Source organism: Emys orbicularis, chromosome 11, assembly GCF_028017835.1.
Source record: "Emys orbicularis isolate rEmyOrb1 chromosome 11, rEmyOrb1.hap1, whole genome shotgun sequence".
NCBI lineage: Eukaryota > Metazoa > Chordata > Testudines > Emydidae > Emys > Emys orbicularis.
The window spans coordinates 44,519,429-44,537,733 of record NC_088693.1 but is presented as its reverse complement, the minus strand read 5'-3'; the positions used below and the strand labels follow the sequence as shown (position 1 = coordinate 44,537,733).

At 38.7% G+C, this 18,305-nt stretch overlaps 1 protein-coding gene across 1 annotated transcript in view; it reads left to right on the top strand.

Moving 5' to 3' along the window:
* The window catches only part of TTN (titin), a 309,203-nt gene that overhangs the window by 118,666 nt on the left and 172,232 nt on the right, over window positions 1-18,305 (top strand). Inside the window, exons 103-112 of the mRNA XM_065413700.1 lie at window positions 9,127-9,387; window positions 11,135-11,344; window positions 11,446-11,523; window positions 11,632-11,658; window positions 12,549-12,596; window positions 14,218-14,274; window positions 14,410-14,487; window positions 15,667-15,706; window positions 16,325-16,572; window positions 18,016-18,108. Coding sequence (XP_065269772.1) covers window positions 9,127-9,387; window positions 11,135-11,344; window positions 11,446-11,523; window positions 11,632-11,658; window positions 12,549-12,596; window positions 14,218-14,274; window positions 14,410-14,487; window positions 15,667-15,706; window positions 16,325-16,572; window positions 18,016-18,108 — 1,140 coding nt within the window. The remainder of the gene's footprint in view (window positions 1-9,126; window positions 9,388-11,134; window positions 11,345-11,445; window positions 11,524-11,631; window positions 11,659-12,548; window positions 12,597-14,217; window positions 14,275-14,409; window positions 14,488-15,666; window positions 15,707-16,324; window positions 16,573-18,015; window positions 18,109-18,305) is intronic.

Here is an 18,305-nt window from a genome sequence, read left to right as displayed (position 1 = left end):
CTCCTTGGAAAATTTGGTTGCAGAACTGGAGCTGTTTGATGTACAGCCACTCCAAAGTGGAGACTACACCTGTCTGGTCACTAATGAGGCTGGCAAAATTTCTTGCACAACACAGCTCTTTGTAAAAGGTTTGTCAGACTTGAAGTTTCACACGTTTCTTTAAAAAAAAATTCTTGGTGTCAACTTTTAACTTTTATCTTCATAATGTTCACTATAGAACCAGCCAAATTTGTGAAAAAACTGAATAATCTCAATGTGGAGAAAGGAAAACCATTAATTCTGGAATGCACGTATTCTGGTACCCCTCCGATTGCAGTTTTATGGAAGAAAAATGGATACAAAGTAGTTCATTCTGCAAAATGCAGCATCACCACCACAGAAACATCTGCCATTCTGGAAGTTCCCAGTAGTAAAATAGAAGATCAGGGACAATACACTTGCCACATTGAGAATGATTCTGGGCAAGATAATTGTCACTCTGCAGTCTCAGTATTAGGTGTGTCCTCATTCCACAAAGTATCTTTTTTATACTAATGATCATTGTGGTATTTACATTTTGGTACTAATGATGTGTCTTTGTTCTTTAGAACAACCTTATTTTGTTACACGCTTGGAACCCGTTCAGGTGACAGTTGGGGATTCTGCATCATTACAATGCCAAGTTGCTGGCACCCCAGAAATTATTGTATCATGGTACAAAGGAGATACAAAACTAAGAGCAACTCCTACCTCTAAAATGTACTTTAAGAACAACGTTGCCACTTTGGTTTTCAGCCAGGTGGATAGTGGTGATAGTGGGAAGTATACCTGCAAAGCAGAAAACAGTGTTGGAGAGGCTTCTTCATCAGCTTTGCTTTCTGTTCAAGGTGAATATTTCATGTTAGCAAGAATAAAAGTTTACTTTCTTCGGGTGTGGTGTTTCAGGAAAGAAAAGTCTTTTTTCAGAAACACCCAGTGCCTTTACATGACCAGTTAGAAAGTACCCATGTCAAGAGGCCCTGCAGCATTTATTACCTTTCAGTAGCAAAGGACTGGCTGGGAAGAAATTTCCATGAAATTGTCCTGTGCTCTCTCTAAGACACAGAGGCTTCTGTGTCTTCCCCTTCAGTTTAGGGCATGTCCCCAGTTATTCTTCTAGCTCTTTCCACTGTAGAAAATGTGAGACCATTATCAAACGTTAAGGCTAAGTTCTGCCTTCATTTACAACTTTGGAACATGGACTTCAATGAGACAGGAAGGGTGCAACTGGTTGTACTCTTCCTAGCATCCCTGGGCAGAGCCCTATCTTCACACCAATCCCCAAACTAAATGGTCTAGCATATAATCTCTTTGATCTTTTGTGGGCCTCTTACTGTTTTATATTAGGCAAGTTGGTTAAAAACAATAACTGGATCGTCCAGTATCTTCTTGTAAATCTACCCAATCTAGATCACAATAGAATATCTTTTTAGGCAGTGCTTACTGGAGAGTTCACCAAAGCTGGATAACTTCCCAAAGTTTTCATTGTGCAATACTTCTTTCCTTGCAGAGCGTAAATTTCCTCCTTCATTTACACGAACATTGAGAGACATTCATGAAACTATTGGCTTACCAGTTGCATTTGATTGTGGCATAACTGGCTCAGAACCGATTGAAGTATCCTGGTCTAAAGACGGCGTACATATCCGAGATAGCTACAATGTGCAAACCTCCTTCTTAAATAACGTAGCAACTCTCCAGTTTTTGCAGACTGACAAGAGCCTTGCTGGGCAATACACTTGTACAGCTTCCAATGCTATTGGAACTGCTTCTTCCAGTGCCAGCCTCGTGCTTACAGGTTGGTTGGTTATTAAATAATTTTCCTTTAATGTCACCAGGTCATTTTAAAATTTCCATCTTAACTTAAAACAATAGGTGCAACATTTGTTTAACAACATGGTTTAAACTAATTGAGCTTTTAAAAGCTATATGTGTTTTTTTGTTTCTTTCATCCTGTAGAAGGGAAGAATCCTCCATTGTTTGACATCCCAATTGCACCCGTGGATGCTTTTGCTGGGGACAGTGCTGACTTTGAATGCCACATATCAGGAACACAACCAATTAAGGTCACTTGGGCAAAAAATAACCAAGAGATACGGACTGGACGAAAGTACCAGATTAGTTATGTAGACAACATAGCTTATTTGACAGTTCTGAACATTGACAATGCAGACTCTGGAACCTATACATGCCATGCTAGCAATGAAGTTGGAAAGGACTCTTGCGCAGCTCAACTTAGTATTAAAGGTATTGACTGATCCATGTGTATGAATTCCTTTATATCTAAAATAAATAAGCCATCTTGTTGCTAGATAAGTTTGAGACCATCTTTTCAATGTATGGATTAGAAAATGTGTATTGAAGTATGTATTAGGAGGAATTGAAAGGTCTTTGAAGGAAAGTGTGGGGAGAATTGTGAAGAGGAGATAATGTTTTCTTTAGTCTACTTTTCTTTGAAAGTTTACAGACTTTTTCATTTTAAATGGTTTATACAAAATCTGGTTTGTTTCTTGTAGCTTATACATAGGGTCTTGATTTTGTTTTAAAAAGGCATATTTCTTAAAAGCAGTATAAATAATTTTTTTTATTACGTTTTAAATAGCAAAATTCCACATCCATTTATGCAGTGTGGATTTTCCTGTTCCAAGAATGGTGTTCTCTGCATACTTTTAGTTAAAAAAAAAAAAAAAAAAAAGCACTGTTTGTGTGTATACAAACTGTTTGTTTTTTAACAACATATATTAATTAAAGGTATTTCTTGAAAAGTCTTCTACTGAATATTTGATCTTAAAATTTATTTTTAGAATTTAAGGAATATGTTCATTTCTTGCAGAACGAAAAATTCCACCTAGTTTTACAAAGAAACTATCTGAAATAGTAGAAGAAACAGAAGGGAACATCCTTAAACTTGAGGGCCGTGTTTCTGGTTCTCAGCCTCTGACCGTTGCTTGGTATAAAAACAATCAAGAGATCTATCAGAGTCCTAATTGTGAAATATCATTCCTAAAAAACACCATACTTCTGCAAATTAAGAGTGCAGGGCAGGCTGATGCTGGCTTATATACCTGCAAAGTGTCCAATGAAGCAGGAAGTGTATTGTGTACTTCTTCCGTTGTTATTAAAGGTTAGTTAATTTCATATTTTGCCTCACTGTGGTGTTAGTTTTCTTTATCAACATGTTAGCTGTCAATATACGCCTTCCATAGCTAATCAAATAATTCTCTCTAGGAGTCTTATCTTTAGGCCATATATAATTGTGTTCGAACAATATTAAATTCAGTACAGTTTACACAATGAAATAATGGCCCCAATTCCTTCTTTAGATACACAGGCACAACTCTCATGAACTTAAATGTGAGCTCTCTATTTCAGGATAGAATTTGGGCACAGTGTTTCTATTCCTTTCACCTTAGAATATGATACAAATAGTATACAACAAAATAGTGACTGCTTTCCTGTAGCTTTCTATATTTTATTTAGAGAACGGTACTACACAAATCTTGCTGCTATCAATACATATTAGTAGCAAATATTAACCCGACACTGTGCATGCTATGAATGGCTAGAGGTTTGCAATATGCCATAATTATTCCTGGTAATGAAACAAATTCCAGACCACACCTGGAATATTTGTTGACTACAGTGTGATGAATTTTTGTGGGACAATGTCAACATTTCTCAAAAATAGCTCATTTAACATTTAATTATTAATGCAAGAGTCGGAGTCTTTTGGGTTTTTTGTCATTGTTTTTGTTTTTGTTTTTTACTTTTTGCATACTGTCCTTTGGGACCTATCTTGCATACATAATCCCGATTTATCATATATCTTTGGAAGTCCATACCCTTAATTTGCATTCCGAGCATAGTACATAATGTGTTTAGAATTATTTATCTAGCTCTTAACAAGTGTAGTGCAAACACACTGTCTACTCCATTGCACGTCTTTTTCTTGTACATTTGTTTTTTTCCTCTTTTCCCTAATGCAATATGATGTGTGTCATACTTTAAACAGTAACATCTAGATTACTCATAAAAATGAGCCTATGCTGACACTTCATTTGAACCTCCATTGGGGTTTCGCAGGGGAACTGCATGGAATGAGCAAAGTAAAATGTGCATGAGATGGTTTTTATTTTGGCCTATATTTACACCTGTGCAACTCTCACATAAACTAATGAGTTTGGTCATGCATACCTGAGGGTAGAGTTGTGACATACATGCGCTGCAAATGCATGGTTGCCTACCCCAAGCAAAAAAATATTTTAGTGGGTCCAACACCCTGGCCTGGTTTTCAAGCACATGCATTGCCTGGTGATTTCATATGGAATAGGAGGTGCTCAGCTCCTCCACACATCAAGAGCCATAGGATAAACCTTTTGTCCCTGCCAAATAGGACAACCAAACTGAGGAGTAGCCAAGTTACATGTGGCTGATCTCCAGTTGGGGCCAAAAATACATCAGGCCATTTTATCTTCCTGTATTTGCAATCGTGATTTTCCAAACTCATCTGCTAATGCATAAGATCAGGATGGATTGATCCTCTACTCTTCCCATTATTTTGCCTTTTATATTATGTCAAATAATATTGTGAGATATTATGTGATGTCACCCAAGACATAGTAGAAATTTAAAACCTGTAATACTGGTTTCTTTTTGCCTACATTAATATCAATAAATTTGCTCGCGTATCTTTCCGACCAATTGCATTGTCACTGTTCCTCACTCTTGCTGTTGAGGGCATCCAGGATGGGATTGAGTTAAACCACAAAAGCAAACAATTAATTTGACTTTCTAGGTTAAAGTCAGATTAATGTTGCTTTAAAATTTATGACAATGATGATGAGGTAACCAGTTATATCTGGTGTGAACTATGAATTAAGATTGTAAAAACAGATCAGCCTGAACATTTAGTGATATAAAAACTTGGTCCCATAATATCCATCAAATCTCTACTCATTTTCTTTTCATGCAATGGCAGTTTTGCTATGCAAGATGTGCAGCTTTTCCTTCATTGTTGGAAGGTTCAGAACAAATGCATATATGTCTAAATTTGTACAGCCAGGGCGGTTTGCTTTAGTTCAGCAATAATTGCTTTTGTAATATATTGCATTGTTTGGTATTATACAAAATGCTTAAACAATATTTGAAGAATAGCAGTGGTGCTTTAGCTGTTTTAATATTCTTTAAGAATGAGTGCAAATTTAAACTACTGCACTGAAAGAAGATGGAATATATAAAGCTCTCTTCTTGCATGCTTGTGAAAAAGTACATTTTCCATACTATTTTTTCTAATACTATGCAGCATTAGTATTCTCAGAAACCAGACTTGTATATATCAACGCACATTGCTTATCATTCTCTTACTTGTAGATATGACTGACTTGTTAGTCAAGATTTCATTTATTTCTTGTGTTTCTCTCTCATGTTCATAACACACATTTCTTTCTTGATTATTTACTAAAATATTTTCCAATTCCAGAACCACAAAAGCCACCAGTGTTTGACCAACCTCTTAGACCAGTGACAATAGCAGAAGGAGATATTTTGCAGCTCAGCTGCCACGTCCAGGGATCACAGCCAATCAGGATTCAGTGGCTGAAGGCTGGGAGAGAAATAAAAGCTTCAGATAAATGCAACTTTAGCTTTGCTAATGGAACAGCTCTTTTGGAACTCACAGCAGTTACTAAAACTGATGCAGGCGAATATGTGTGCAAAGCTATAAATGTAGCTGGAAGTGACTCTTGCAAGTCAAAAGTGACAGTGAAAGGTATAGTAAAAGAGAGAAATCATGTCTTCTGATGGCAATTTAAATGAAACTACAATGATCACATCTTTGTTTTCTGTGAATTAAGTGGTTCATAACCAAATAGAAAATAACCAGTGTCTTTATTACTTCATAAAATATTACATAATCTGATATACTGGCCTTATTGTAGCATTATATTTAATTATAATTAATATAACACCATAAATATACAATGTATACATTAGGAGGCCTGTGTCAAATGAACAGTAGATCTGCACCCTGAGGGTTTAGAATTTAACCTTGCAGACAAAACAAAGGGTTTGAGGCAAAACCAAGCCGACAGAGTGGGCTTCAGTCTCCAGAGCATGCATGCTCCATGGGGAAGATGAGGGTTTAGGCATGTCTGGTAGGACATTACTAAAGGAATTTGGTATATTGTCAGTGAGAGTGCTCCATGCCTATGTGGCACCATGAGACACAGCACAGTCTGGAGTGAGCCAGCCAGAAAGATAATAGTGTAAGGAAGAAGGCTGGGGAGCGCATTAAGAAAGAATTCTTTGCCCAGCTCAGAGGCAGCAGTGCAATTAATTGGGCTGGGCTATCTCAGCTTCAACCCACACAGCCCCCTCACTCAATTGAAATTAATACAGTTTGGGGATGAGACACACTCTCTCTCGCTCTCTCTCTCAGATGCTTTATTTCGTTACCCATTCTATAGCATCTGAGCTCTTCAGTCATTTAACATATTACGGTAGCACCACCCAAGCATGGAGGCAGCAGTGGCCTACAGAAGTTTAGTCACTTTAAACTTCTAGCTGTAGGTTGATCATAACACTAAGAAACCTTGTAGGCCAGGCTTTTAAGAAAGGAGTGCTAAAGAGAAGCCCTTTGTTACTGTCCTGACTTGGGAGTTGCTGGGTAACCAACTAATCAGCACTTTTGAAAATCAGGCCACTTATTTATGTGACCAGCTATGGATTTAAGAATCTAAATTAAAGTAATCAATAAAAAAAAAATTAGAACCTGAGTCTGATGTCATTTACATTAATTTAAATTAAAATGTACATTCTGTAACAGAGATCAGAATCAGGTCACAGTGTCTGCTTCCATTTTAGGAATCAAATGTCAGTTATTGAAAGTCATTGGAAAATACATTTTTTCTTTCACACATGGACTGCATATACTGCTTTAGTAAATGGATTCAGCTACAATAAAAATAGCCCGAGAGTACATCCCTTCCCATTCAGCGGAGTAAAAAAAGTTGTTATGCCTGAGCTGTTCTATTAAACCCTCCATCTTAATTCCTTAATCCTATTTTCCAGAAAAACAAGCAACTGCACCAGCAGCTAAGAAAGCACCAGTGGATGGAAAGTTGTACTTTATCTCAGAGCCTCAGAGTATCAAAATTGTGGAAAGTAAGTTCATTCCTCAAAAATGTCATCTTCTCTATTTGTTGTATTTGCAATATGATATTATCTCCTGCTGTCTTAGACATGTGAAAGATGAGCTTCTTGATTTTGTATTTTTCTATAGAGAGTGTTGCAACGTTTCTTGCTAAAGTTGGAGGTGATCCAATCCCAAATGTTAAATGGACTAAGGGAAAGTGGAGACAGCTCAACCAGGGAGGTCGCATTTTCATCCAGCAGAGAGGAGATGAAGCCAAACTAGAAATAAAGGATGCAACAAAAACTGATTCTGGAACGTACAGATGTGTAGCGTTTAATGAACATGGTGAAATTGAGACCAGCGTCGAACTTCAAGTTGAAGAACGAAGAAAGGAAGAAGTAATCGAAGGAGATCTGAGAGCAAAGCTGAAGAGGTAGGCATAAGAATCTTTTCTAGATCACTCTGTAGTCTCTACAGTGGGGGATGAAATTGTATCTCTGATCCAGAGGCAATTAATTAGTATTCACAACATATTGAACAGATTGACACCAATTATATATAGGCCTTGATCCCACCAAGACTAATTCATATCAATAGTCTTTCAGTCACTAAGAATCCCCTTGAAATCATGAGTAGCAAGCACTTATGTGCCTAATAGTTTGTAGGATAAGGCCCCTCCAACACTAACCTGTAGGCTTGCTCAATACCAAACAATTTTAAGCAGACTTGGTTTCCCAAAGGATCTCTTAGAAAGGAGAAATATTGTGCATGTTTTCTAATTAATCTCCTTACTTAAATAGTACTCCAACCAAAAAGAAGGAAGAGGAGGAAGAGAAGCCCATTGATATCATGGAACTTCTCAAAAATGTTGATCCTAAAGAATATGAGAAATATGCTCGCATGTATGGAATTACAGATTTCCGTGGCCTCCTGCAAGCCTTTGAGCTGCTAAAGCAAAGCCAAGAGGAAGAAAGTCATAGATTGGTAAGACCTAGTCAGACTGTGGCATTGGGAATGTTAAGAGTAACATGGTTTCTGGAAACAGGCTTGATGTCCTAGCTGTGACATAGCTGTATGCATAAGAGATTCAGATTCCAATCATGACCTTCTTGTCTCACTCTCCGAACTCCCAGCATGTTCAGCACTGGGTGAGGCAGTGCCGCTACCAACAGTGACCCTTTTGTCCAAGTAAGTCCTGTCCCCATCTTTTTGTCCAGAGGATCTTGGTGACACGGAACCTGTAAGATGGTCTGGTGAGGAGGTTAAAGTGAGCTATGGGTTTGCAGAAGGTTGAGTTAGAGAGACACATGACTCTCCAGGCTTGTTGGGGGGAGGGAGGGAGGGACAAATATAAACACATGAATCCTAGCTATTTCCCAATAGTGTTACTTCATGTTAAACCATGTCATGTCTTTCTCCAGGAAATTGAAATCACAGAGAGAGTTCGCAAAGGAGAACAGGGATTTGACGAACTTGTATCGTTTATTCATCAAAGAGTCACACAGACAGAGGTGACATGATGGCTTTGACTTGATAGTAAAATATTTAATCACATAATAGGAAGTGTGATCTTGGAATGAAGACTGAACCTTTTAAAATCATATTTTTCAGCCTATTACTCTCATCAGGGATATTGAAAACCAGACTGTTTTAGCAGATGAGGATGCTATATTTGAATGTGAAATTAAGATTAATTATCCAGAAATCAAACTCGCCTGGTACAAAGGAACTCAAAAATTGGATTCTAGTAACAAGTATGAAATAAGAATTAAAGGTGATCGGCACATACTCAGAATCAGAAACTGCCAACCTGCAGATCAGGGGAATTTCAGAGTTGTCTGTGGTCCACATATTGCGAATGCAAAGCTAACTGTGATTGGTAAGTGTACGTTTAAAGTTTCTATTTGAAAGTATTTTATACTCTTTAATTTAACACTCAGATATCTACTAATATATGTATTTTAACATGCTAACAGCAGCTGCAGTTGAACGGAATCTTCATGATACTGCTTTCAAGGAAGGACGCACTTGCACCCTGATTTGTCAGTTCTCTATCCCAAATGCCAAATCTCAGTGGTATAGAAATGGAAAAGCCATTAAGATAGGAGGAAGATACTCAACACAAGTCTCAGAGAAAATACACAAACTAATCATCAAAGATGTTAGAACAGAAGACCAGGGACAGTATACCTGCAAGCTTCACAATCTAGAAACAACTGCAGATCTAACCATTGAAGGTTTGTAAACAGATGGAAATCTCTTTGTTATGGTTTCTTGAAAGAGTTTCTGGATGCTCAGTTAACAGAAGATGGACCTGATGGGAAATTCTGCTGATCCATTCCTTTGAAGGAGATACCACTGCCAGGATAACCTAATAATATTTTATTTGTGTAATTAATATGACCCATTACTGTGAAACACTTTGATCTGAAAAAAGAATGAGGAGTACTTGTGGCACCTTAGAGACTAACACATTTCAGATGCATGCAGTGGAAAATACAGTAGGAAGATATATATACACAGAGAACATGAAAAAATGGGTGTTGCCATACCACTCTGAAACTTTGATCTGAGTTATGTTTATCCTGTTTAGTCTCCTCTTTCTGAGATGTTTATATTTTCCTGAGATTTCAAACTTCCAATGTGCCTATACACCAAGCATTCTTTATCTTTTCTTAATTGCTTTAATGACTTCTCTTGAATACTTCTCACAATAATCTTGTTGTGGCAATACTCTTGTGTCTTCTTAACTTCACTCCTAAATGGAGCACTTCACAGGAGATAGAATGATGAATACACATTTCTTTGTATTTCTTTTTTCTTCATTTCCTTTTTCAATATCCTAGTAGATGTCTGGTGTTCATTTATGGAATTACAATAAATTATATACAGTAACTCCTCACTTAAAACCGTCCCGGTTAACGTTGTTTCATTGTTACGTTGCTCATCAATTAGAGAACATGCTCATTTAAAGTTGCGCAATGCTCCCTTATAAGGTTGTTTGGCAGCCGTCTGCTTTGCCCACTGCTTGCAGAAAGAGCAGCCCGTTGGAGCTAGCTGGTGGGGGCTTGGAACCAGGGTGGACTGGCAGCTCCCCCTATCAGCTCCCCACTCCCCTAAGTTCCCTGTGCAGCAGCCACCCAGTAGGCTATCAATTGCCGGGCAGGTCAGCTGTCCCTCCCCCCACTGCCATGTGCTGCTCCTGCCCTCTGCCTTGGAGCTGCTCCCGGGAGCCACCTGCTTGCTGTGCAGGGGGAGGGAAGAGGGGGGCTAATATCAGGGTGTCCCCTTCCCCCCTGCTCCTGTCCCTCTCTTACCCCATCTCCATAGAGCAGGGGGACACACAAAGGGCTCAGGACAGAGGGAGCTTGCTAGCAGCAGCTGCTGTCTCAACTTGCTGATCTACTTAAAAAGGCAATGTACTTAGAGTGCAGTCAGCGTACATAAAGGGGCAATGCGCATCTCTCACACACAGGGTGTGTGTCTCTGTCTCTGTCTGCCATGCTGTCTCCCCTCCCTCCATTTGTGCTGCCTTGTAGAGTGTGAGTCTACATTAACAACAATGTGTTAACCCTTAAGGGCTCAGCCGAGTGCTTGTTCATCATTTAGCAGTAAGGCATTCCCTGGGAAATATCCCACCCTCTTCCACCCTCTGACTTCACCACCTCAACCAAGCTTCACAATCATCATAGCTGTGTACAGTATTAAATTGTTTGTTTAAAACTTATACTGTGAGAGAGAGAGAGAGTGTGTGTGTGTATATATATATATATATTTTTTTTTTCTGGTGAAAAAAAATTCCCTGGAACCTAACCCTCCGATTAACATTAATTCTTATGGGGAAATTGAATTAGCTTAACATCGTTTCACTTAAAGTCGCATTTTTCAGGAACATAACTACAGCGTTAAGTGAGGAGTTACTGTACAAACCAACAAAGGTCTATTGCAACAAGGATAACTAATATATTTTTGTTTCCAAACCAGCTGAGCCCATTCAGTTCACAAAGAGCATACAGAATATAGTGGTGAGTGAACACCAGTCTGCAACCTTTGAGTGTGAGGTTTCTTTTGATGACGCAGTTGTGACATGGTACAAAGGCTCCATTGAACTGAGGGAGAGCCGTAAATACAGCTTTAGAAGTGAAGGTCGCTGTCATTATATGACTATCCACAATGTCACTGCACAAGATGAAGGTAACCTTAATGGGATGTTTCCATTGTCACTGTTTTTTCTCGTTGTTTGTGTTTTTCAACGATCAACATGAGGTATATATCAAAATGCTTTCATATTCCAGGTGTGTATTCTGTAATTGCTCGTCTTGAACCAAGGGGTGAAGCAAGAAGCACTGCAGAGCTCTATCTGACAACCAAAGGTTAGTGCATGTAGTAAACAGGTTTGAGAGTGTAGCTACATACAAGAGCTGAAATTGTGTGCTGGAGAGCGAAAACATTCTAAATACAAATCTGTTGTTCTTTTGCAGAAATGAAACTGGAAGTGAAGCCACCAGGTAAAGAAAAAATTGAGAACATGTCTATGAATCATCTGGCACTGATTTAATTTTGTGTCCTCCTTTATTTTTTGTTTTTGGAACCCTTATTTCTGGATTTGGTTTTAGTACGCCAAGGCTAATATGCTAAGAAGGAATTTCCAGATCTATAAAGGAGGATTTTTCCCATAGGCAGCAATTGTGAATGTTGTGATGACTCCACAGTTATTGAGGAATTTATGGGCCTGGGGTCCTCTTGCACATTACGGGAAGCCAACTTCCCCCCTTTCCTTGGGGCTGAGAGTGGACAATTAATTGGGCATGGACTTACAATGCAATATAGTGAAGGTTAGGGAAGGGGTAAAAAAACAACCAATCAAATAGACAAACAATATATCATAGACAAGGAAAGTGATCATTCTAATTATACTTAATAATCTTCCTTTCTGTGGGTGTGGGAGGGTGTATGAGAGAGAGAACCATCTAAAATACTAGAATCTAATTTTTTTTTTAAACACAGAATATAAGGATTTAGGGTGTGATGCAATTAAAATGATAATAAAATTAGGTGTGTGTAACTTGGCTAAACTATGACTGAGGAGGAGGACATGATAATGATCCATATGCATTTCTATGATAAATCAAAAGAGAAGGAAAAATTGCACAAGGTGGTCCAAGAGGATATAAACAGGTGTAATGGATGAAACTGAAGACAGGAGATATAGTCTGAATGTTTCCTAATGCTGAGGAGTAACAGCCTGTAGAACAGTTTCCTATGGGAAGAGGGGGAGGTCCCATCTCTTGAGTCGTTTAAAATTAATCCTTAGAAAATACTGTGACCCAGTCCTAGGGATTGGACAAGTTCATCAGAATCTCTACTTTATACATTTCTATATATTTTGACTTTCCAGATGTTCCTGATGCCAGAGTTGCAGTTCCAATTGAAGCGCCAGCTGAAGGTAAAATGAATAACCAGATTTTTATAATGGGATTTCTCTTTAGAATCTAGGCAAAGGTGCAGTGGGAATTTTGGAGATTCAGGAACCTCAGAGAAAATCTAGGATTGAGCAGTGTTCAAATTCACCCCTCTCTGTACAAAGCTTGAATGATCAGGGTTTGCTGGGGGAGGTAGTGGCACTGTTGCTTCTGGTGCTGGGTGTGCAATAGCACCCACTGACTTAAATAATTATCAGAGTAGACTGGTCAAGTAAGTATGAGCAGGGTAATGGTCCCACTATCATGGGGAACTTTCCTGGCTTCTGTACTATCCTGGGGGAACCAGACAGCAAGAAGATGTGTCCTTGCTCCAACTCCCTTTGCCCAGATGCCTGCCTGACCTCGAGGACTACTCTTCCACTCTCCCGTGCGGCAGTCCTCGTAACCCCAATAAGGCAGGGTCACTTAGGACAGGGGTCATGGTGTCCCCACTCCAGGGTACTCTCTCTACACTGGCCACTTCCCTGACCCACTGATCACTACATTAAGTTTAAACCAAATTAAACAGCAACTGTAAAAAAAATAAGAGGAAAATGGAAAAGGTTAAAGGAACAAGGGGCCCCGCCCTATGGGGATGGATAATAACACAAAAAACAGTTTCAGCTACTTAAGAAAAGTTCACAGCCTATTCTTCACATGCCCCAGGCCTCCCTCCCAGGATCTGGCTGTGCTATGGTGATACAGTGGGTAAAACACCTACTCAGATGGAAGCTACACGCTCTCTGACTCTAGGTGGCAGGACCCTTCTCCCCAGCATTGGCCCTCCTGTGGTTCAGGGCCCCATTTTCCTCCCCCCTTGAGTCCGGCCTTCAAGGCCCTCTTGCCTGGTGATGTCTCCCTCCACTGGGCCCTCGCTGCCTAGGGTCCCCACCTCCCTCTCCCCAGCTGCTCACCACTCTTGGCTCCGGTATTACTTGTGGCACAGAAGGCATCCACTGCCCAGCTCTGGCCCTGCAGCTCCCTGAAGTAGCTCAGCCCTGGCTCACTGACGGCGTGGCTGGTCTCCACTGCTCCATGCTGCTGCTGCTCTGCCTCCCAGACCAGCTGCTGCTGCTCCTCTTCCAGCCTAGCTCTGCCTTCTCTGTCTCTGTCCTCCTGCTCTTTCCCCAGCTCCACTCTGGCTGCTGCTTTCTCCTTAGCTCTGCCACTGCCCTACTTTCGCTCAGGCAGCTCCAGCTCACATGGAAGATGGGCCCCAGGCTCTAGAGTCCCTCATTGACCTGCCTACCCTGTCAATCCACAGACTTGGAGCATTGGCCCTGGGGACTGTCAGTCTCAGGATCCTGATTTCTCTTTGGCCCCTCCTCCTTTTCCTGGCATTGGGAGAGGCCAACAAAAAAACCCCACATTAAGTTTCAGTAGGAGGCCAACAGCCCCCTTACATTAGGGTAGATTTGCAGTTCCCACCCATGGAAAGTACTATGACTGCTCTTGACTGCTCCCACCCCCACCACAAGTTACTTTTGATTTTTTAATTGTAATACAGTCATTCTGTATGTCTGCATGCAAAGTATATTAGGGATTTTTTTCACATATCATTAAGAATGTAGCATTGATATAAAATATATTCTTTATTTTTCTAAGATATCCCTATTCCTGTTTTGCTGCCTTTTGCTGTTCCACCACCAGAAGAGAAAAAAGGTAAAAGCTTATAGATTTAAAACTGGAAATGTTGTCAAACAGAATGTACTATGTTAAATCCAATTTTTTTCCTGTAGCTGTTAAATGCAAACATATATATAAATATATATATATATATATATATATATTTTTTAGAGACCAAGAAAGTTCTTGTAAAGAAAGTCTCCAAAAAGGTGGTTTCAAAAGTTCCTGAAGAAATTGCTCCACCTAAAGGTAAAATGGATTTTTACATTATTTTTTAAAAAGGTATTTTTAAGAAAGCAATTTTATTTAATGTGGAATAATGAAAGGTTATTGTGTTTGACTTTTTTATTTTTAAGTTATAAAGATGCATATTTAAAGCCCAAATTCTCATGCATTAGGATATTTCAAAAATATGTTCTGGAACACTGATTATCAAGACAGACGTAATTTCTCACGTGATCCTAGTTAAAGGTTGTAACCTAGTAATACAAGATAAAGATTGAAAAAATGAGCATGAACTAGCATACAAGAACCTAAGCTCTGAAGATAAAAATAATAAAAACTTAGTAAAAAGACAAGCAAAACAAAGACAAAAGCTACTCTGTAAACATGTGACTGTTCTCTTATAGTGTCATTTTATGAAATTGAGGGATGCAGCTGCCTATTTAAAAAGAGGTAGAGAACACTGTAACTTCTTGCTTAGTCAACCCAAAGGCCTTGATCTTGTAGATGATATCAGTTAGAATCAATAGTATTTTCAGTGTTTTTCTCATCATAAATCTACAAAACATTGCTATCAGCAGCTTTGATTAGGCATATGTAAAAACCTCTCTTTAAATTAATTTTTTATTTATGTGAATATTATTATTATTTTATTTTATTTCATTTTATTTTATTTTGTTAAACTTTGTCAGGAATAAAAACATTTTGGGTAAAATAACGTATTCTCAAGATGCTAGTTATTTATTTCTATCTAGAAAAAGTGAGTATGTAGACAGTATACAACCTGTAAAAAAACTCCCAATGGGATTCCATCCTTTGACTTCAGTGGGCTTACAACAATGCACTAGGGACTTGATTCAGTGCCATTAAAATCAATGGGAGCCTTTCCATCAAGTTCAGTGGAGGTTGGATTGGGCCATAAATGCAGAATTTAGGAAAGGTGCTAATTTCTTCATGCTCCATTTCTATTTTTTCTGAGAGTAATATTAGAACTGATCCTGTGACGTTTTAAATGAATGGGAGTTTTGCAGTTGACTTCAATGGGTGAGAAAATCTGGGACAGTGTGCCTATCACCTAGAGGTTGCTAAAGGATATATACTGCCTCAATATGCATCTATATCTGCCTTTATAGTGTGAATGGGAGATATGTGTGCATATCAAGGAGAGATTAGACCACTAAACATAACACGTTTCTACAGTTTCAGAGGTTGTAAAGAAGCCAGCATTCTGGCCCCAGCCCCAAAAGTAACAGGATATTATTTCAACAAAAGAAGTGTATTTAAAACGTGTATACTAAGAAAATAATCCATTGTGTAGAAATAGGCCACTCAGTTTTCCTACCCTGTGATAATCCGCATCAGAAGTATGCAGATTCATTCTTAATTTTTCTTTCATTCATCTTAACTTCATTAGACAGATTTCACCCTGGTACCAGTATGTGCTGATGATATTAATTTGAAACATTTTTTTTCTTTTCCAACTTTCTCTTGCTGTTGATATATAATGAACTCAATGTGGTAGTCTTCCAGTGAACAAATAGGAGAAAATTGCCATTGAAATATGGGTCCTGTAACCCAAAATAATGATATCATAGTTACGTATTGAGGCGATAGCTCTGACTTAGCTAACCTATTAGTAAATTGAATAACTGTGTCTGCATGAGACAAAGCAAGTTTGGACAATATCAAGAGTAGCAAAAGACAATAAAACAGCAATATAATACTTAGACTACTGTGTAAAAATGTTTAATATGCTATTTGAATTCCATAAATAGGTATATTTCTTAAATTAAATACACACATTATGCCTTGCAAACTCCATATTTTAATATGAGCAATCTTTTAAAGTTCCCAAAGTGCCAAGGAAGCCACAAGAGATCGAAGTGATTTCTGTAGCTAGAAGGGAAGAAGTTCATGAAAAGGAGGAAATATATGAAGAAAGAGAAGAGGTTTATGAACAAAAAGAAGAAATTTATGAAGAACAAAAAGAACCTTATGAAGAATGGGAAGAAGATTATGGAGAACAGGAATATTATGAAAGGGAAGAAGGTTATGAAGAAGGGGAAGAGGAATGGGAAACTTATGAAGAAAAACAAGTTTATCATGAAGAAGGTATATTAGAATTTCTTCATTTTATTAATCTTTTTTCCTCTCTTTTTTTTTCTTCACTTTCCCCATCTCTCTATTCTCTTGGCCCTGCTCAGTATAATTCATTTGTTTTGGGATGTATAAAAATGTCACTGCTGAATACAATGGAACATAAATATTGAAATTAGTATTAGTATTTTGTGCCATTTTCTTGACCTGTTATCTTCTAATTACCTATTAAAGAGGCCGTGACCTACAAGACCTAACATTTCAGCTGCTACCAGGATTTTTAAAGGACAAACAGAACTTTTTTTCATTTTGGGACCCTTTCATAACAAGGATACATGGGGGTTTCCAGTGTGTATACATGTGTATACAGTCTGTATACAGCTTCACATGCTGCAGTGGGGTGGTGCAGGTCTTCTTCACCCCGTCCTCTACTCTCTATGGAACTGAACCTGCACTGCTGATTTAATGGAAGTTTTGCCATTAACTTCAATGAAAGCAGGATCAGGCACCAAGCAGCTTGTGGCTGCCTGTATAAAAGGAGAAATGAGCATATAGGGAAGGAAGACTCAAACCCACCTACTATACATCCACATTTATCTTTGTCAGGGATCTAAAGCCAACTGTAATGTATTTCCATTTATCCAGGTGCATTACAGCTGCAGTCTGTGAAGCCTATCCCAACCAGTCTTGTAGTATAAGGTTTAGAGTAGCTTTCCAGGATTTTGAGTTTGACAGTAGGAGTTATTCCTTAGTTAATCTATATTGTTTCTTTATGTATTTTCCCCCTGTGTTCAGAAGTAAGCCCTGATCTCTCTGTATTTTCTCCCCAGTTGGTACATTGTGAGATTTTCTGTTGCTGTACTTTGGGGCATATTGTGCTATCAATCTGTACGTAGAACTTCCCAAATAAAGTACAGGGGAGTTATGATTGCAAATCAGTGGTAAATCATGGCCCATCATCAAGCAGGGCTAGGATAATATGAACACAGCTCAAGGTGACACATTATAGTGTGATTATTAATTTGTGGACTTTGAAGTTTGAGAGCTTTTCAAATGCACTATGAACTAGCCATAGTTTTGACACTTACATGTTTTTAATTATTTGAGAAGATTTTCCCAGCATTTCCCCCAGACAAGGCCGATTTGGGAGGAATGTGCCACAAATCTTTTCTGAAGCATTAAGAGCCATATATGTCAACAGCATGCCTCCCAATTATTTCAGTGGGAGAAGTGTGTATGTAACCGAGACAGAATTTGGTCCTAAAGTCAATGGGTTAGCAACAAAGCCGGAAATGAACAGAATCCCCCATGACAACTGTTGGATGTTCACAATTGTGTGTTTTATTTGTAAAATATTATATCATCACCTAATGTTGGCCTGCCCCACCCTGAGGTAAGGTGTACTTCTTCAGGGTGTGTATTTCCTCTTCATTAACTGTGATGCTGTTTTTATTAAAGTGATTGGAGTTCCTCAGAAGCCCATGCCTGAGCATATAACGCCAGCAATTACAGCTGAAAAGAAAGAAAAGAAAGAAGTGACCATACATAAAGGTACAGGATTGAGACATATCTGTATAACTAGGGTTATGGTCACTCTGGGCAAGTTTCAGATCTTTCTTATGCTGATGTAAATCTAGGCAGTGGGATCCTCCCCCAGATCCCTGCATGCCTATCTCCCCCCTCCAGCAGAATGCATAGGGACAGGGTGCTCAGGAAGACTTGGGTCTTCCCTGTGCAATAAAATAGAG